Source organism: Trichoplusia ni, chromosome 16 (genome assembly GCF_003590095.1).
Source record: "Trichoplusia ni isolate ovarian cell line Hi5 chromosome 16, tn1, whole genome shotgun sequence".
NCBI lineage: Eukaryota > Metazoa > Arthropoda > Insecta > Lepidoptera > Noctuidae > Trichoplusia > Trichoplusia ni.
The window spans coordinates 6,741,500-6,763,341 of NC_039493.1; the positions used below are offsets into that span (position 1 = coordinate 6,741,500).

General features: G+C 37.4%; 3 protein-coding genes across 3 annotated transcripts; all 3 read left to right on the forward strand.

Moving 5' to 3' along the window:
• Positions 1–127: 127 nt before the first annotated feature.
• Positions 128–2,378, forward strand: LOC113502095 (the record flags this gene model as incomplete). Its single annotated transcript, XM_026883476.1, has 5 exons — positions 128–511; positions 863–924; positions 962–1,067; positions 1,718–1,860; positions 2,336–2,378. Coding segments are annotated over exons 1-5 (516 nt in total), but the record flags the coding sequence as incomplete, so codon positions are not given.
• A 1,667-nt stretch (positions 2,379–4,045) lies between these two features.
• Positions 4,046–10,092, forward strand: LOC113501722. The gene is made up of 6 exons (XM_026882924.1): positions 4,046–4,227; positions 4,321–5,815; positions 6,379–6,445; positions 7,565–7,688; positions 7,952–8,089; positions 8,303–10,092. Exons 1-6 carry the CDS (start codon positions 4,219–4,221, stop codon positions 9,905–9,907), a joined length of 3,438 nt encoding a protein of 1,145 aa, XP_026738725.1. The 5' UTR covers positions 4,046–4,218; the 3' UTR covers positions 9,908–10,092.
• A 2,493-nt stretch (positions 10,093–12,585) lies between these two features.
• Positions 12,586–21,316, forward strand: LOC113501766 (peptidyl-alpha-hydroxyglycine alpha-amidating lyase 1-like). Its single transcript, XM_026882996.1, has 8 exons — positions 12,586–12,813; positions 12,893–12,986; positions 13,728–13,965; positions 14,180–14,308; positions 15,607–15,758; positions 16,142–16,339; positions 16,701–16,997; positions 18,186–21,316. The coding sequence occupies exons 1-8, from the start codon at positions 12,733–12,735 to the stop codon at positions 18,374–18,376; spliced, it is 1,380 nt and encodes a 459-aa protein (XP_026738797.1). The 5' UTR covers positions 12,586–12,732; the 3' UTR covers positions 18,377–21,316.
• The last annotated feature ends 526 nt before the right edge of the window (positions 21,317–21,842 follow it).

The window sequence follows — 21,842 nt, forward strand, 5'->3', positions numbered from 1 at the left end:
ACAATAAAATTTAGAAAAACTCGGACTGAGAATTGTAATCAATGATCTCTCCTTGAAAGTAGGATTTCCATATCCCATTTTTCCACCGGCAATTTTTGTCATAAACGTAGCTTAGAACTCTCTTGATTTTGCCATCAATGCTCAATTTCATTCGAATTCCCTGATAGTTAGTGAACATTCAGTCACTTCGATTCTCCTCGTTTAAAAAAACATGTCTATGAACATTATAATCCGTTTAATCTGCGTCAAACTTATAACACCCCCGTTTTTGGGTCGGACTTTAATATAGTGTTGTACCGGAAATAGATTGCCGTGCATCTAAAAAGATCATTAATTGATTGCAGAGAGTATGGCGGAGGCGGTGGAAGGTGGTGCAGCCCTCGCTTGGCGGGTCCTGGCAACGCTCGAAGGAGGCTCGCTACTCCTGGCGTCTTCTGCTCTCCTGGTATATAGTGTTCGTAACAAGATTACCAAGAAAACTAGAACGTGGAAGGACATACGGCGCGTCTTGGTAAGTACAATTCATGTTTTATGGTTATCGCGGGTCCGCTATGTCTGCACTATCATTTGTTAAGGTTAGCTAATCTGCCATATGTAGATGATACCTTATTGTCTGTCTGCTGTTTCAAATCTTATTTGAAATGAAATATTAATTTGGGTTCAGGATGCAAAGCAATTTATATTCTTCACTTTCTTTTGAAGGTGTACACCACCCCATAAAGTAATATTATTTAAAGTTCCCGTGTATTGAAATGTCATACTTCTACGATTGCAACAATATCATATAGCTATTATAAGTAGTCACTAAAAGAAAAATATGTGTAAACTAAATATTTCTTACATTTCATATGCTTAATAACAGGTAACAAACACGACTAACCTATTAGGAAGAGCAATAAAGACCAAAACTGGAAGAGCGAGGCTGTATCGTTGAGGTTCATAATGAAGCCAGCAGAGAAAGAGGCGCTATCGTGGATGCGATAGTTATAGTCGGTGCTGAACCCAAGACTGACGGCCTGGATGGCATGGCTACCCTCGTGACGGAAGATGTTTATGACAATTTGAAGGTAAATGAGGAATTGAAATTGAATTTTCCCCTACAGAGAGCCTTCGACGTACTTCAGGGACTATCAGAAGTTTGGGGGGAGCAGTGGAGAAGAAAAGAAGGCATACCGGTTGTGGCTCTTTCGTGTCAGCAGTCATAGCTACCAAATTTTCCTTTATGGAAAATTTTCGTTAACCAACTCCTATTACTGACCTTATGTACGTAGCCTTACGGGATAATCAGAGCGTGTAATCTAAAAATTTAATAGATTTTACTAAGTATTAAAAAATTTGTGTTGAAGGCAATATTTCCTGTCTCTGAATACTTTCTGCAAGAGTTAACTTTGCTAGTTAACAAAATAAGGTAGTTGGCCTTATTTTGTTAACTAGAAAACTTTAAACTTAATTGCATTCACGGAAAATAGCGAATGACAGGAAGTGTCTTAATTTATCTTCAAAATCGCTCTTTACGACGTACCTTACTTATTTTGTAGCTATATCTAAAAGTTTAGAGTATTCTTACTCTTTAGGTGCGTAACGTCTCGCTTTCACGACTGCAGCAGTCATTTTAAGAAGGAGAGTTATTGATGCAGATAAGATAAGACCCTCCAGTGAGATTTTATCTACAGCACAAACTTTAGAGTATACTTAAGTAGTGTTATTCCCCGGCCAGCTGCTGGAGTCCCTGTCGCGTCGCGTCCGCGGCGGCGGGCGGCTGGCGTGGGCGTGCGCGGGCGCGGCGCCGCGGCCCTACAGCTGCGCCGGCGCGGCCTTCGACACGGTGCTGCGGGCCAGCCTGCAGCATGTGGCCAAAATGTAAGACCTACCTGTAACCTACACATCTACTATCATTACTCTAATTCTCCACTCTTGACACCGCCGCCGCTCCTGATTTAGAACTCCATTTGACTCCGAAACCAGTCGAGCGATCCCGATATACCTAGACGCTTGATGAATTCTCTGCCAATCTTAAACCAAGGTCCCTTGACTCATTTTATATAGTCGCAAAATGTGGTTGACAGGTTACGTTCTGAGAGAGCGAAAAAAAGAGCAAAATTTACTTTATCCTTATATGGCCTAATGTGGCCATTTTACCTAAATAAAGAAGAAAACCAAAAAGCATTATGCTGTCCACGCAAAATTATTATCGGTTAGTGACGACGAGAGTTGAGTTACTTTCTTATTATGTAGTATTTCTATAAACAGAAGTGTTATTAAATAATTACTCTGGTTTATTCAAAAACGTTGTAAGAACACAATAAAGAGCTAATAAGGTATGTGTTTGTTCCAGGTCTCAGTGTGAGCCCATCTGGGTAGGTCGATGTGGGGCGCGGAGGCCGCGGCGGGGCGCGTGGTGGAGGCCCTGCTCGCGCGCCCGCACGCGCCACACGCGACCAGCTACACTGTCAGGTGAGACACTGGCCCACACTCGAGGGTAAGAGACTTCAAATAGGATAAAACTCCATAGTCTGTCAGAAAGATTTCCAAAAAATGTAGAATAAGTATTTTTCATTTCATCACAGCATTTAAAAAGTTAAAAAGCACAAGTTTGGTAAAAAGCATGTGGGTCTAAAGACATCACTAGCTAGTAAAAAGAGCACTGGTAAGTGACGTCAGACGTCATACCCTATTAGGACAAGTAACTATGATCCATTTGTTTAGATTCTTAAAAATGTTATTTATTATAAGATTGTTTACCTTAAATTCGTCGACTTCATTTTTTTTATATCTTTGAGGGAATCCTGACATACAAACAAATGCAAAATAAATAACCGAATGATTTACATATATCAGCGGTATATTCGATTTAAACTTTTTTTTTCGTTCTATTTTTTGACTGAGTTTTCAAACAAAACACACGCCAAGAGTTTATTTTTTTAAGCACTTAAACAAATGGATTTCATTTACAATTTCAGTTTACAATGAACGTGTAAAAAAATAACCACAGCTATACATTTTTGAACAGTGTTTTAATATAACACGATCGATTTCAAAGCACATGTATTTAAACCCAGGCACCGTTGACTACGGCTTTGGCTTAGTTTTTAACACTTTTATAATAAGTTTTACCAAGCGAAAGGCCGAACTGGGCTTAAAAATACCCCACACTCATATGGTCATGTTGAATGTTTCTGGCAACACTATTTTTTTTTTCTTTTACAGAAACGCCGTTCACCGAGTTGGAGAATGTCTTTGCAGATGGTTTAAAATAATAACGTGATATTTCTACCTCTTCATCGTGTATATTTTATAAAAACTCTTTCAAGATATTAATCAAGTGGTATTGTAATATATTTTTTATGAATAAATTATTTTAAGATGTGCTCTTTTTTCTTTGTCCCCACAAATTATAATAAATGTTACTTTTTATACCAGAACTTATTAAGCAAATAAGTATGATTCTTAAGTACAGTCAGTGACATAATGGTTTATAGAGCATACTTCGTGAATTACGTCAGTGTTAATTTATATAATAAAAGATTCCTATTGTGCTAGCAATGATCCAAATTCATTAGGGTTAACTCTCCCGCGATGCAATGAGGGAACCACATTCATAAAATAATCATAGCCATGTCTCCCTTGTCTTTTCCACCACCATGTGAAAAACTGGTCAGCAGCAGAAAACGGTGTAGAATGTGTAGATTAAAAAGAAATATGGAAACATTATTTATTAATAGGTAACTACCAGTTCTATCTCTAAATACAAGTCGATCAACAAGAAAAAAACGATTGTCATGGCACAACAAAACGTAATTTGACAGAATCAAATGTATTGCTATCTACGAAAAATCTTGAAACTACCACGCTTATTTCATATTTTTGTGTGAAACGAGCTTTCATGAATATGAGTAGAATACCTGAAAACATTATATTAAAAAACTTTAAATATTAGAGTTACTTTTACTCACAGGATCGCTTAGAAATCTCAGTAGGTGTATTATTGATTTTTTAGGATTTTAAAAATGTTTTCAAAACACATAATAGTCTTTAGTGCGGTAACCCTGAACGAATCTGTCACCTTTCGCAATGGAGTGTTGGACGTGTCCGTAATAACAAAATTTCCTTTTTATTTACTTGTAATGCTGTCACCACTTTAACAGTTATTCCAAATAACATTTACGATTATGTTAAACTCGTGTGGAGTTTTGTTTAGTTCAAATTCGCTGCTGAAACATGGAAGAGGTGAGTTGTTAGGTTACCAATGTTACCATATTTTTGTTGTGTCACAATACAGCAACGTTATTGTGTGGTTATTTTACATTTGTTATTTTTTAGGAACTTAATGAGCATGATTTGGAGGAAAGGCTGTATGCTATGCTACATCATGTGGATGAGACAGAGGGTAACTTAGCAACAAGCCAGAGCGATGGGTTAAGTATAGTGGACACCGCGCCGAGAAGTACGCTGCGTCGTTACTGGCGCACCAGCGAACCCACAACTCCGTACCAAAAGGTGAACACATCAAAAGAGCCCACAACACTCGCTAACAACAACAAACAACCTGATGTGACCCAAACAAACCAAACACCGAAGCCCAAAGAAGAAAAACGTGATTCGCCCCTAAAACCACCCGCTGTTGACTTGTCTATTTTCCAGTCACCTGTACCACAAAACTTAAAAAGAACCATTGAAATTATTGACCATGATGATGAAAAACCAGTAGTTCTTGAATCTAGTGATGAAGATGAGGTAGTGGAAGTGGCGCTACCACCAAAACCTACCATCACTATTGAAAGCTCAGATGAAGATGAACTACTAATTGTCAACCCGGTTATATCTCCAATAAAGAATCAAGTGAGTGTTGAAAAGTCATCTACCAGAAGGGAAAGAGAAGTATCAGCAAGTCCTGCCCCATCTGCGGTGTCTTCAGTGTCTGACGAGTTCATCCGTGGTGATTGTATAGCCTTGAACATATCCTCTCGACATCCAGACAATCCCAGCTTTGATTTCAGTCTTCATGGGTCTGACTTACTTGTTCAAAGTACACCATCAAAAAAAAAGAAAAAGAAAAAATCTAAAGAAGCTGTGACATCTACTCCAGTAGCAGAAGCTACTCCAGACAAGACCACACCAAGTGATGTGTGTTTTGCAACACCGAAAAGTAAGGCAAAGAATAAACGTCAGAAAACTAAATTGTATACTGTGACCGAGAAAAGTATTCCGAATCCTGATGTGTATGACTCTGACAGCAACCAATCAATTGATAAAAATAGGAGCTCATACACTGTTACTGATAAAAGTCTACCCAGCACTGATGTTTATGAATCTGATTCAAATCTATCTGAATGTACAAAGGATACCTCAAAACTGAAACCAACAAATGATATTGACAGTTCAGACAGCAATATGTCATTGGATAAAATAACAGAGCCTCTGTCAAAAACTTCCAAGAGAAATGAGTCCAGCCAGGGTAATGAAACATTTGAAACTATATCTGTGGTAGATCTCACTGGCAATGATAAATGCCTAACCCTAGATGACTCTGAAATCCATGAAAGCATTATCATGGGCAATGTCTCTGGGTTTACAGAAATAGATGATTTTGAAGATGTAAATGTATCCGAAAACAATATTTCTAAGTTTGGCTCAACGAAAATACCTGCAATATTGAACGAGGACCTTGATTTTGACAATCTTAAAGGCAAAGACAAGGTTTGCAAAAGACGAAGATACTCTCTAACAACTCTTCGCGCCGAAATGGAGAAATTCTACAATGAGAGCTGGGGAGGAGAGAATTTTAATCACAGGGAAATACAGAAGAGCATGTCACGTAAGTCATATTTATTAGTTTCTTCTTAAATGAACAAAGGTATTGTGGTAAAATGCTAAAAAAACTAGAAATGTTTTGCAAATTTGCTACTACCTTCAGGTTTTAGAAATGAATAAGAAGGTAAATTTATTTAAGCAGTTATAATACGACAGTTATAATAATATAATATGAAACGAGTATTTTTTTTAATATTTACCACCCTACTACTTACTACTTCCTAACCAGATTTCAAAGATGCATAATCATTTTTAGCTAAAATATCCATTTTAAACTGGGATTCTATCTTTGTAAGACTTGAGTTACTGAAAGAAGGTTACCCACTTAATATTCATAGGAGGGGTATTTAAAATATGTGCCTAACATTATATTTACTTATTACTACTAAATTAAAGTTAAAGTATAACTTATTACTATTAAGCTACATTATATTTAGTTATCACTGCTAACAAAGTTATTAATTATAGCTAATAACCCCTTACTAATTGGAATTCATTACCTTATCTTGTTTCTAGAACAATGAATAATGACTATTGTACATATAACAATTATGTCATTAATTTTAGGTGATAAGAGCCTGTGGGTGATTGATCCTAAAGACAGGATGCCATCGCTTGTTAAAAGAAAAGTGACGTAAGTACATTGTTTTATATACAATACTGTTATGATAAATACTTGTAAATATAATGTTTCGAGAAACAAACATTTCTTATATTATAAGTCATCTTTTTGTATAACAAGTAGTAGGTAGTTTATGTTTGCAAAATATTCGTACCTGCAATTGCAATGACGAAAAAAGACAACATAATCGTATAATGTTTTTTCGTATGTTTGTGAGGTACTGAACAAAGGAGCTCGTGGCTAAGCTATAACCGCATAAGTGATTCGATCACAGGTTAAGCTATGCTTAACGCGGTTGGTCCGTAGATGGGTGACCATCTTTGTCATAACGAGTTCCTCCGTGTTTCGGAAGGCACGTTAAATTGTGGGTCCCGGCTGTTATTCCTACATCTTTGACAGTCGTTACAGGTAGTCAGAAGCTTGAAAAAGTCTGACAGCCAGTCTAACCAAGGGGTATCGTGTTGCCCAGGTAACTAGGTTAAGGAGGTCAGATAGGCAGTCGCTCCTTGTAAAACACTGGTACTTAGCTGAAACCGGTTGGACTGGTAGCAAACCCCAACATAGTTGGGAAAAGACTAGGCCAATGATGATGATTTGTGAGGTACTGAACCTTTTCAATACAAAAATTTGTGTTCTACATATTAAGGGCGCATTTAGCCGATGCTAGAAATACCATGAAAGTTGCAATAAACTGTGCAGGTGGGCAGGTCGGGTATGATCGCCAACAATGTAAATGGGCCCTAAGACTCGTGTGCACAAAATACTTAAATGTCGAGCCGCACGACTTATCCTGGTATTGTCCGATACATCAATGATGATAAATGATTGGATATACGATAATGCAGATACGACAGAATAGGGATGATAACTTTTCCAGTGTCCGCCTTCTAGTTAATTGTATATACATATAATGGATACGCATGATTACGCGTGACATCACAAATTTTACCATATCATTAAATCTCAAGCCCCTCCTAAAATTTAAAGCAGTTATTCTTTATCAATTTTAGTTTTCTGAAAAAGGAAAAAATACGTGTCTAATACTTTTCAATTATCTAACTGAGGGTATTAGATTTTTCTTTTTATACCCAGTCATCATTCCTATAGCTCAGTTATTTTACTACATTCCAGGTGCAACTACTGTAACCGCGCCGGGCACCGCGACGACTCGTGCCGCCTCAAGCCGCCCGTCTGCTACATGTGCGGCTCCACCGGACACTACGAGCCCCGGTGTCCTAGGAAGATTTGTGTCAATGTGAGTTCACTATTTTATCAATTAGTGCGTACCAATCTTAAAAAACAAAATTTATTGTTCATTTGTTGCACTACAAGATATAGGTGATTTTGCGATAAAGACTGCTTTTTTTAGTAAACCTAATTATAAGCTTTTTAGTTGTAAACCAAGTCCAAATATTATTCACATCACCTATTTTTATTTCGGATTCACAATATGAGCCTCAATGATGTTATTATTTATTAGGAAATCTTAATGAAAATGTTTTATTTGCATTGTTGCAGTGCGGTTCGCCGAATCAGATGTACTCGTCGATGTGCCGCAACTGCTGCAACTGGGGCAGCATCACGTGTTCCGAGTGCGGCCAGAGCGGACACCCCGCCAGCCACTGCCCCGACCTCTGGCGGCGGTACCACAACACTGTTAGTATTAATTGTTACATATCTGTGCTTTATATGCGGCATGTCGCAAGACCTAATTTAAAAGTTTCATTGAAACTGAATACAAATATTCAGAACAACCCCCGCGAGACAAGGGTTAAATTCCTCACTGCGGGAGTTGCTTTCCTTAATAAAAATTAAACAAATGAAAAAATATTGTCCTTGCGATATAATATGAACGTCTTGTTTGAACAGCTGGACACGAACACAGCCCTGGAGCGCTGCACGTCCAACAAGAAGCAGCAGCAGCTGTACTGCAGCGGCTGCTCGCGGCGCGGCCACCTGGTGCACGCCTGCCGCGTGTCGCTGCCCTTCTCGGGGCTGGCGCTCAGCTCGCCCTACGTGTGCTGCTACCGCGCCGTGTGGCCGCCCGCCGCGCCCGCCGCGCCCGCCCGCAGCGACGCCGCCAAGCGACACTCCAAGTCGCCCTCCGCGCACGAAACGCATGTCAACAAGAAGAGGAACCTATCCACCTGCGAGGAAACTGAGCGCCGCAACACCAAGAGCCCAGTCACGCCGCAGAGAAAGACTTCCATTAGCAAAGATGCCGACGACAATCACAAGAAGGATACTAGCAAGAGTGACAACGTAAAGAATCAAGCTCCTGCAGAGAAGGCAGCAAACTTCATTCCAGTCAGCTCAGCCAATCATGACAAAAAAGGAAATATGATTCAAGACAATGAAGTCTCTGATACGAGCGACATTATTACTTCCGCGAGAATTTACATTACAAACGACATTATTGACAAACTCAACACTGAAGAAGGTAAAGCCTGGCTGAGAGTCACCACACAGAAACACGGTGTGGAGGTAGACAATGCTGAAATCAAATCATTTTTGAGTATTAAGGGTAAGCTTGTGGATCAAGAAGCTTTCCAAGGAGAGCTCAGGGATTGGGTCAAACCTCAAGAAAGAAAAGATAGTGTTAATAAGCCAAGTAATGAAGGTGACACTACACATGAGAATAAAAGTGACCATCAGGACTATAGCATGATACCTAAGAACAGAAATAATCTGCTTCGGCAACTGAATAAAGCATTAAACTCTTTAAAAGAGGATATAGGAGACCCTACTCTTCTGTACAAGGAGTTGATGTACCTTCAAAATCGTCAACAGCAACTCCTCAAACAGAAAGTCGTCAACCCACAACAGCTCACCAATAATAGAGGGCACATTAATCAAATGCTCAAGAAATTAAACATGGTACTTGTCGGTCAAGCTGGCCTTGCCCACGGCTCTGAACACGTGAGTGAGTTGTATTCTATTCAAGAGAAACTAATGAATCTGAGACAAAAAACCATACCGACTGAACTTCGCAAGGAGATCGGTCAACATTACACAACTATATTTACCGCGTTCCACAGAAATGACTACACGGATTTACTAAAAATGTATCACATGCCGAAAACTACTACTTCATCAAAAAAAGATAAAAAAGAAAAAAGACAGGAAAGAATGAAACTTCTCAAAATAAATAGATTGATGAAAAAAGTAAACAGCATTCCAACACAACAAATTCAGCCAATACAAAATGGAAATAAAGAGAATGTTGGGAAGGCGAAGGAGGTGGCCACTGCCAGTAAACATCCCATAATGCTTCAGAAGCTAGTGTTCTACCACAAGAGGCTCATGAGCGCGCGGCCCACGGGGGGCCCGCTTAAGAAGACTCGCCTCGAGTTGGTGAGGAAACTGCACTCTTACATCGCATCAATGTTCAGGAAGGAACACTTATCTTCAAAAGCATTAAAGAAGATAAGGAAAACCCAAGAGCAAGCGCAGTTGTTCTTGGCTAATGTATAAAATATAATTAGGAGATAAATATTTTATGTTGGCGCCAATCAGAGGCGCGCGGCGGGAGGCGAACACTGGCATGTTCTACTTGTGATCCCCGTACGGGATCTGTTTTATGTTCGTCTCGACTTGCCGGTTTGGTGTAATGGCACTGAATTGTGCGTGTGAATTATTAAACTTCTTAGTGTAAAGCATTATTTTGTTTAATTTCGATCCATAACATTTATGTCCTACCAGCTGCGCGCAGCTTCGACCGCTTAGATGTCGGTTATAGTTGCAAGACCAATAGCCTCCTTTAAATAAATCAGATATAATAGTACAGCCAGCTCAACTTTACAAACACCTGTTCACAATAAAATGTCATAAGTTATAGTCGCAACTAGGAAACAAAATAGCCTGTACACTAGAAATTTACAAAAGTCGTTAAACACGTGTATTTCAAAAGTATATGTGCACTAGTATTCCTAAAGTCGCTGTACACCATCAATCCAAATGTCGCTGAACATCATTCAGTCAAAAGTCACTAAACAGCAGAAAAACAAAATTAGGTTAACAAAGTATATTTTTAATGTTGCCGTGTGTTAATACACTTTTGACGACTATGTTGTTCAGCTACTTTTGGGACAGTGCTTGCTTGACCTTGCAGCGTGATGGTGTATAGCCTAAAACCTTCCTCGATGAGTGGTCTATTCAACACAAAAATATTTTATCAATTTGAACCAGTAGTTCCTGAGATTAGCGCGTTCAAACAAACAAACAAACTCTCCAGCTTTATATATTAGTATAGATTCGTAAATTTCACGGTACAAGGTAAATAGGTGACCTTCTTACAAGCTGTCAATAGACGTAATGATAAGCAAACATGTTTTTCTGGTTTTGCGAAACTACCGGATAATTGCTATCTGTTCCTACCACAAATTTGTATAACCTTATTTTGTAAGGTTGTTCAACCTTCAAGGTTGAAGGAATTAACTAAATACTTTTCTTAAAAAGGTTTCATTATAGACTGTTTTCCGACCTAACTTTATGGAACCCATATACTTCGTCATAGGTTTTCGTGAAAATCTGACCAAAGTCACTTTATCACGCGGACCACGTCGCGGTCACAGATAGTTATAAAGATACAAGTTTATGTAAAGACTAGCTGTTGCCCGCGACTTCGTCCACGTGGTTTGAAGATCTTGAACCGTTTTCACAGCGCACGCAACGGAAGCCCTCAAAGATGAATAATTTTCCCTTGTATCTTCGCTCCTATTAGTCGCAACGTGATGTTATATAGCCTAAAGCCTTTCTTGATAAATGGTCAGAATTTTTCAATCCGAACCAGTAGTTCCCGAGATTAGCGCGTTCAAACAAACAAACTCTTCAGCTTTATATATTAGTATAAAAGTATAGCCGTTGCACGCGACTTCGTCCGCGTGGTTAGAAGAAATTGCGACTATAACTTGAGGTTTAAACTATCCTATCTCTCAAGTTGGATCGAACTGCACATGGTGTGCGTATTTTATTATAATCGGTTAAGTGGTTTAGGAGTCCATTGAGGACAAACATTGTGACACGAGATTTATATATATTAAGATTTACCTTTCGGTGCCGATGCTGGTGTGAGCGCCGACCAATCAATTTCTTTTTCACTAACTTAAATATTTAATCTCCGTTTATCTTTTCAATGGAAAGTCCAAATTGTTTAATTTTAAAAGCTCTTTATTATAATCATATTGAAGCAGTCTTATGTACAAGGTTTTATTTTTATAAGAAAAAGTATTGCCCGTGACTTCGACGGCGTGGTTAGAAGATTTAAGTTAGGATTTTTTGAACGGAAGCCCTCGAAGTTGAATAATTTTCCCTGCTTTTTTCCACATTTTCCATTGTATCTTCGCCCCTATTAGTCGCAGCCTCATAGTATATAGCCTAAAGCCTTCCTCGATGAATGGTCTATTCAACACAAAAATAATTTTCCAATTTGAACTAGTAGTTCCTGAGATTAGCGCGTTCAAACAAACAAACAAATTCTTCAGCTTTATGTATTAGTATAGATATTATTTAATCTATAAGCTTCATCATCATCATCATCATCATCAGCCCATATTCGTCCAAGGCTGGACACAGGCCTCCCCAATCTATAAGCTTAAACTTCTGATAAGTTCGAAACGGAATGGCTGATTTAGATCAAACAAAAAGTTTTTTACTATTAAATGATAACAAAAAAAAACTTTTTTCTATAAGAGTTTACACTAAAATGCGAACACACCTTTTCACACGGTTTTCTCGTTTTTTTTAAAGGTGCGGCCTCATGCAGCCGTTCGACGGTCATTTCCAGTGACTTAAAAATTCGGGTCGCGTCGCGGCGTCGTGACCAGATTTATCGTTACAAATGAGCGCCGAGCAACTGCATGAAGCAGCATCTTTACAATATGACATAATTTCATGAAATATACCAAACCGATGCTATATGGAATTCTTTTATATTTAAAATGGGGTCACGTGACCAGGTTTGTCGCTTCAAACGCGTTTCGAGTAGTTGCATAAGGCCGCGACTTAAGATTAATTAATAATATACAACGGAAATAAGCGCAACTATCTTATTCCATTCCATTCTCGAGTTGTAATATAAATAGTAGGGCACGCTTAGTAGCTTTGTAGTCAATAAGCAAGTACATCACTAAAGTAGCATACGTCATCAGTCAACTGACTATTGAGACAAGTGAGACAACACCATATCTCGTACGTACGTCATTCGTGATAATTGATAAGCTTGGTACTTGTTGATTTGATAAAAAATCATTTTGATCAATAGCAAAACAAAACCTTCGGTGTGCGCTTACAAATTAAAAATGTATTTTTTTATGTTTAGTATATCGAATTTTGTGTTTGTTGTATTATTATGTGCCATAAATTGCATTTGCGGACGAATGGTAAGAATTCGGAAATATTTTTTAAATAGAAGTAAATGAACATTGTAAGTTTCATTTAATTAATTCTTACTGTATACAGTTTGCCGATGAAGGTCTTTATCCTGCTGGATATTACGACAGTCAGCAGGTTCAGTACGACAGAATTAAAAATGCCCTCACGAAGTTGGAACATGGTAAGTATTTATAAATATTCCCTATTAAAAAAAAATGTTTTTTGTTAGGCAAGTAATTTTATCCAACAATTATCAAAATACATTTTGCTCATTCAACTCGGTATTAAAAACATCTAAAAATCCAATGTGATGAAAAAGTACCTAATTAAGACATAAACATTTCCCTAGTTAACTAATAACTAAGGAAATGTTATGTCTTAATTAGTTAGTGCTGTTAAGATAGATTTTAGTTTAAATATTGTAGGTGTTTGTTGTTAAAATACAGATGGTTAATGCATGAAATATTTCTATAATGAGTTTTTAACATTTACATTTATGTGTTGCCTGCACGTGTTACCTTTTGAAACTAGCTCTAATAAATTCAAATTAAATTAATGGCCAAAATATATTCAAGTGCACATTTCATACATTAGTTTTACATGTAACTTGAAAATAAATTATACCTTCTCCATTTTTTAAAGAAGTTTCTTCAAAAAAGGTAAACAAGGTCTGTCATATTGTTTAACAACTTAGTTAAAGAATAAAATGTGACAAAAACTAATGTAAGGCAATGCAATGTTAGATTACAAATCTAAAATACCAATTGTATAGACCAGTATTTAATAATGAGTTATTAGAATGAAAGTACGTAGATAAACAAAGCTTTTGATTTATTTAATATAAAAAATCCACCAAGGTAGTTTAGCTTTTTAAAGTACTTAAACCAATAAGAAGTACAATAATATTACCTTTTTAATATAGCACCTCAATGGGTTAATGATTGGCCAAATCCTTCTATAAAAATGGGCCAAGTGTCTGGTCTCGCCATAGACAACATGGGCCGACTGCTGGTGTTTCATAGAGCCCGAAATGTGTGGGATGAGAATACTTTTAACGATAGAGAAGTGTACCAAGGCATTGGTGATGACCCAATACCAGACCCCACTATATTAGTGCTTAATGATACCGGAGAACTTGTCGACATGTGGGGACAAAATCTGTAAGTATAACTAAGGGAGAGACACCTTACTTATATTACTTTAATTTCTAAGTTTATAAAATAAATATATGAAAGACTGTTAATCAATCATAAATCATTTTTGTTGTGATAAATATTTAAATCTAATAACAAGTCACACATTAACAATTTTTTATTCATGTTTGTAAAAACCAGTTTTTTTTGTCACAGACTACATTTAATGTATATCTTGTAGGTTCTTCATTCCCCATGGCATAACAGTAGACAATGAGGGCAATGTCTGGGTGACAGACGTAGCCATGCACCAGGTATTCAAGTTCACTCCTGACCAGAGGCAAAAGCCGGCGTTGGTGTTGGGTGAAAAGTAAGTAACAAGCACCTAAGAAAGTTATTCTAATTGTAGATTTTTTTCATGCAAACTATTTTGACTGCTACTAATATTAACAATTTTACCTTTACACATAACGGCAAAACTGATAGACTATATTTAAGGCGGACTGCGCTGGGCCATTGCCTATGATTTCCTCGTTTTTTGTTATTTTTTCTTCCCTGCTGAAACGCTTATTACTTCAACCCACGTCGAGGGCACATTGAATACAGAACGAACAGAGTGAAACAGGAATATGAGAAGTTCGTTATTTTAAAAGTGCATTAAAGACATTTCAGGGCACTAGATATGTAACCTTCTTACAAGTTGTTGCGTAATGATAAACAAACATTGTATTTCTTTCGAAAAGACCGGATTATTGATATCTATTCCTACTACCTTTGAATAAAATCTGAGGTCGAATCATTTTGAATTCCGTATTTACATGACGCGCGATCTCAACAATACTTATAAGCAGCGCAGTAAGAAGAAATAATCTAAAAGCGGGGAGGAATTGTCGCCTTTGTTAAAGAAAACTTAACATTTATTTTCTTATTATGTAATGCGTTATTGTTCGTACTTTTATTTTCACGGGATAACTTCAGGGAAAGAGACCCGGTCCTTTTTAAAGGCGTACACGGGGACACAGGTCCAATATGAAGAGGCCTTGTTCAGAACTTTAATCTAAAATTTGAAATGGGTAAATAACAGATATCGACGGCCCAAGGTAGCTACAAAACGCTTGTTATTTTTGGGAATAAAACTAATTCGGGCCCTTGGTATTGTTTTGTTAAATGTTAGTGTTTCCTGTCTAAACTATGGAAAACTGGTACGTGGTGATTGGCCGGCTCAAAAATGCCCCCTCCCCCGTTATACCGCCACGATCGGCAGCAGGCGGGGAACACCAGTGAGAAAGGCTAAGGGTGTAGAGAGGTGCGACACTAATTTCACCATCGCGGGTTCCCTCCTTATAACGCATTATTATTAGCTTTAACTTGTAAGCAAAATAATTATTGTTATTTTTTTATTTGGTTGATTGATTAAAATAAAACCTGCCTGTGATATCATAGTTACGCGGGCGCAGTCGCGGGCAACAGCTATTCATATATAAATGAAACACTGTATTGTTTTCATCAAATCAAAACAAAATTGTTGTTGATTATCTTAAAACGGAACAACATTGAACGTTTGTTTTGTAAATCGATTAATAATTGCAATTACTAACTGACTGATATTTTTTTTTAATATGTTGTCCCTATAATTACAAACTATAGGACTATGTCCTTGTCCCCCAGATTTGTCCCAGGTAACACAGACACTCGCTTCTGCAAGCCGAGCGCAGTGGCCGTGCTGTCCAATGGCGACTTCTTCGTGGCGGATGGCTACTGCAACCACAGGGTCATCAAGTTCTCACCAGACGGAACCATCTTACTTCAGTGGGGAACCGGTAAGTGGAAGTGGTTTCTTAAGGCTGTTTTTTTTTCCATATCGAATGAAAGTTGCAGTTACTCTGAAAGTTAAAATAATGAATGAATTTTTATTTCTTTTATTGAAAAAATCTTCTAAGATTAATAGCAATAATACATATTAGGATGTTAATTAGATTTTCAGTTTAGATTTTTTTCCCAAAAAGGTAATATCCGTAATAAAATGGAAGGGGGTAATCACGCGATCTACTGATCAAATAACTATATACTTAACCAATAGATAGCCACGTCCTTTGTGTCAGACTAAATGTAAATAATTTACCGAACTCTTATATCCTAGTTATATAGAAATAGCATATTCATGATAACCCTAAGTGCATAAGTCCATGTGCATTCTGCTCAGCGCACGGCACCTCGCCGTACGTGTTCAACGTGGTTCACGCGCTCACGCTGGCGGAGGACCGCGGGCTGGTGTGCGTCGCGGACCGCGAGCACGGCCGCGTGGCCTGCTACCGACACGACAACGGCACCTTCCACTCCAGCTTCAGCAACTGGCTCATAGGCGGCAGGGTCTTCAGTGTTGCTTATGCTCCTGTACATGGTAAGACAGAATTTTGTATGTTTATAAAAAAATATTTCTCAAGTAAGGAAATTAATCCGTGTGTGAGGGGCTTGACAAACATACATAGCATATGCACAAAGATACTTAGAGTCAGAACAAGCATTCTTGGATCACACAAACGCAGGGATCGAACCTCGTTCTCTTCGTTTTTTGTTTTCTCTTTTTATACAACTTTTTTTTTGTCCCCCTGCGGACACACAATACGGACGCGTTTACATTTTATTTAATTGAAATAAGTTTTCTTAGTTTGTATTTGGTCACGCTCATTTGTTGGTCGTGTAAACAAATGTGTCCATACACCTCGAAAACATATGTATAAAAATATAATAATAATCCCCAGGTGGTCGCCTGTACATAGTGAACGGTCCAGAATCTCAGATCCTGCCGGTGCGCGGCTACGTCATCGACTTCACCTCAGGCCGCCTCATCCAGACCTTCGCTCCTGACGGCGGCCTCAAGAACCCCCACGATGTGGTCACCTCCCCAGACGGCTCGAAAGTTTATGTCGCAGAAATTAACCCCTTCACGGTGCACAAGTTCGTTGATGAAGGGTTAAGGAATGAGAGTCTGCTTGATAAAGTGGAGAAGAACGAGACGGCCACGTCAGCAACTCATGTGAAGCCTACTGCGACTGTCGGTGAGAACATTTGAGTACTGCTATAGAGCCCCGGAAGGAACTAATGTTCGAGTCAATTGTAAAAAAAAAATCTCACCACAATATTAAAAAGCATCCTTTGTATATAATGCTTAGGCTAGGCTCTAGGGTTGTATTTCAGGACACAGGATTCATTAAATTATGAAGTAATATTTTATGTAGGAAAAACTTAAACGCCACAATACTTCTCCCTTCGACCTCGGTGTCACAATTTGACCCAAATCCTACTTATTAGTATGAATAGTCTTCATCTAAGCACGAATATGTATGTATCTAATAGTTAACAGAACAAAATATTAATACCGCAAGATACAAATGTTCGAGTCAATAGTTTAAGTTTAATTAATGCTAAACCGTAGACATAGGCCTCCGCAATTGCCCGCCATCGAGATGTATCTTCGGCTGCTCGAGTCCAGCTCTTGCCAGCAATCATACTTATTCGCAGGCATATTTAACACGAATCAACAATCGTTATACACTAGTCTTCATCTAAGATCGGATATTTAATAGATAGATAAGCATAGAATAAAATATATTTACCTACTTATTATGCAACTTTTTTAAAAATTTAGTTAAGCTTGATTTGATTTTTGTATGACTTTAAGCAGTTACCAGTGTACAGCGAGCACGCTATAAAATGTACATAGCCAAGGCGTTACTGCTCGCTGACTTAGGCCTACGACGACAAGCGGCGCAAAAACCTACAGAAATACTTTTTTTAAATATACCAATTTTAAACTGTTTGTTTTTTATATTCTTTTGTCCTCTCATCGAGCTATTTTCATACTAAAACTATCTTTAACCATTGTATATTAATTTCATCAATCACGCCTGGAGGGCACATTTAATTTACCCTAAATCGCTATTCTGAGGTTACGCTGGTTATTATAACTCAAATCGGGACCGAGCATTTATTCGTACTTAGTCAAAGCAAGCACTAAGGCACAGTAGTATATTACTCTACTGTAACTAAGGCTAGCTGCGGACCCTTAGAAAGGTATCGTGAGATTGATTCATTATTAAATGATGTAACGGTTTACTCACGCGTATTTATCGGGGGTGGCCGACTAGTTTAGGGGGTGGCTGATAAATACGCGTCAGTAACCCTTTACATCATTTAATAACCCTAAAAGGGTGTTTTAATAATTGTAAGTGTACTCCGCTTGGCAGAGGTGGTGGGTAGAGCGGGCGGGGCGGAGGGCGCGGGCGCGGGCGCGGGGGGCGCGTGGCAGCGCTGGAGCGGCGCGCTGGGGGGGGCCGCGGGCGCCGCCGCCGCCGCGCTGCTGGCCGCCGCCGCGCTGGCGCTGCGCAGCGCGCGCAACAACGGTAAGGGCCGCGAGGCCGAGCCGCTCGTGCACTAGCCACACCACACATACACATACATACGGAAAACGACGTGCATAGAAGTTTTTTTGGGGTGGATAGAATATTTTTATTTAAGTATTTTACTGTATGAAAATATTCATGCAGCCCCGTAAAAACACTATTTTCTATTCACCCCGTTTTACCTAAACACATAAACATACCTACCTTAAAAACTATGTACTTATTTACATACAAAATTATATTCAAGACACTTCAAAAAGTGCGGACCAAGACAGACCACTTTTGTCAGACCTAATGCTCGCTACTACAAGCCCTTTGTTTTGAGTAACACACGATTAATTTTCAACGACCAGCCATTTTTATTCAAATATATCTGAATCAATTATTAGGTCGAGCTACGCGCAAAATCTATTATTATTTATCCGTAAGAAAGTTACACATAAAATATAGACAAACTGTCTAGTAATCCTCTAGGTGAAAGTCTTGCCCAGTTTTGGAAACGATTATTTATTATTTTTCACCTAAACTCGCTGACTATGACATTAGAAGATCATTTCGCGGAGAGTATAGTTACCGGCACGGAACTTGAGCGCTGACCTTCACCTACGCAGAAGTATTTTTTTGGGTCCCTTTTGCGGTATGAAGTGAGGCGCGGGGCGGACTAAAGTGCAGTGACTGGCCCGCAGCGCATCGCGTCATAGCCGTCACTCGTGATTTGTTCTTTGATGCAGTTGCATGCACCTCAAGACGTCTCACGATTGGCGTTTTATTTTATCATGAGTGTACGATGTGCAAAGCCATCTCCACTCTTCCGCCGAGCACTCAAGATCCGTGCCGGTAACTCTAACTTACGGCATATTCTTTGATACGGTACCGTTGCACCATTCATATGTTGCAAATGACCTGCGACGAATTTGCTATTTGCCGTAATCATGTTTTTTGCATCGAACGACAGCAAAGTATATTTACAAACATTCCTTAAGAGAACTGAGTACTAAAAGTTATATAATATATTTATTTATCTATCCTAGCTATAGCATTGTTTTTTTTATTTACATAATGTTTCAAATTGTTTGAAACATGCTTATTATGGGATGAGATTATTCTAATACTTTAACTTATGTAAGTTTTCACATACTACCGAAACAAAGAACTTTAACTATTTTTTTATTGTTGGACTTTGAAAAATAATAATATACACATTTAACACTCAAAAGATGCCTAATTATGTTTAAGACTACCTCAAATAATACATAGTATTGATTGAGTTGTTTAAGAGATTTGAATTATTTGCCATTAGGTAATTAAATTAAATATTTTAGGTAACAAATGAAAAAGAAATACCTAAGAAAAATAATTAGGGAAATTTTAATAAATTTATATTTCCATATAAAAAAAAAAATTATTCCCTTGCGATAACAGTATTAACCTATTAAGAACATTTCCCTTTTCCAGAATTGATTATGATTTTTTTTACACTTTTTATTACCATGACCAAAATCACAGCGCATTTTTGTTACACCTATATTTAAAGCACGTCGTGTCACCTGTAATAGAAGTTTTTTTTTTAATATTTCACCAACATGTTTTTGGGCATTTATACAACGATTGTTATTTTTTTATATCACCTACACACCGATTGGATAGGTACTTAAAAAAAGATTAATAAAAGTCTGGCAATAGAAAATCTGAATCTTGTTGTTTTTTTGTAAATAAGTGAACAACTGATTTATTTGAGTGGATAAATCATTCAGACGGTTTTTATTTTTAAACTGAGTTTTAAGACCGAGATACACCATGATTCATTATCTGTTTTTTGTACGTAATCAAATGAAATATAGCTATACTTACAAACATATTGTTCGGGCAATTAATTAACGCTGGTACAAATATAATATATTAGAAGTTATATTATGTTCCTTGCAAATGATCTCTGATCTTTAATATGCCTAAGGAAAAAGAAAACTCGAATCCTAATTTTGGATAATTAATAAAGATATTATTATCTTATTTTTATCTAACATTTATGAGTACTGTGATAATTGAGGTCTTTTTAATATATATATTGTTTGTTTTTATTGAGATTTAAGTTTACCACTTTTTACTGGTATGTAGAGATAGGCCACAAAGTAATTAAAAAAATGATTGTTTTTTTCAACTTTAATTTAATTTTATTATTTATAACACAATTTGAAGATCTGATGTAATTATTTTTTACATTTAAATAGTCATGTTTCAATCACAATCTCTTTTATTGTTATTTAATATCTGTAGCTAGAAATCAATATTTCTTTTTTATTTTTGTTTTACTTTTAAGTTTAAGTTACCCACCTTTGGGAGGTAAGGTTGTAACGCTAATGTTATACTCAATATCTTATTTGACCTTTGCTTACGAAAATTCGAACCTTGTAATGAAAGGTCACCAATACATTGAAATAGCGCTTCCTACTTGAATGACAAATAAGTTGTCAAAATGTACAAACATTTTTGCACTTAAAGACTATTACTTATTTCTTAGAGAAAGTTCTCTCGTTTTTATTGTATAATTACGTAAGCGTTACCAACCGTCGCTGCTGGGGATTTGTATTTTTATTCATAACCTTATCATTCCAAAATGATTGGCTTTATTAGCAATCAAACTCAGCAGCGCGAGCGTTAAAACAATTCGTTCTGCTGTATCTCATTATTACTTTCTGTTATTTCTTTTACAATAAATCGGCGCATATTTGCCAACTGAGAAAATGATTATATAATTAAATTTTTTTTTTTCTTAGTTCCATAAAACGAACTAACGAGCACTGAATTGTGTACCTTATTTTTAAGGAACAAGTTTCAAATTGCATTGATGATAGAATTTAGTCTTCCTTTACCAGTATCAAGTATGCGCTGTTTGTTTTTACGCTTGTAAAAGTATTGTGTTTGTGAAAACTAGAGTAGTGTAAGAATATCTGTTAAATATATTTATTGGAAGCAGCTTTCTGTATTTTTATTTGCGCACCATTGCTTGCACATTTTACACACCTTTTAGTTCAGCTTACAAATTTAGACTCTCACTGGTTATTTTAAAGCACAAAATAGCTTGTCTTAGTATACTGTGATAGCATTCAATCTTGTTTGCGATTTTGGGCTACATACCTTGTTAGTTTTTCATAAAATATTTGGCTAGATATGTTTACTCATTTAGGAAAAAATTGGTCATGGTACCTATATACTATTTGCAAACAGTAATCTGTTAATTAATCCTACATCTTTCATCCAAACCTACCTCTTGACCTTCCTTGGAATGTAGCATCTGGAATATTTAGGAATCAACATTTTGGTACTTACTTACTTACATGCATAAAGTATTACTGTTTAAAGAAAACACATCTCAGGCACTGTATTTCATACAACTACCAATATACTTCAATTTTTCATAGTTCATCCCTGTCGGCTAGGTGTAACCTCAAGATATTACTATCAATAGGTTACCATATTTACCAATAGGTCGCAAAAGCGCGA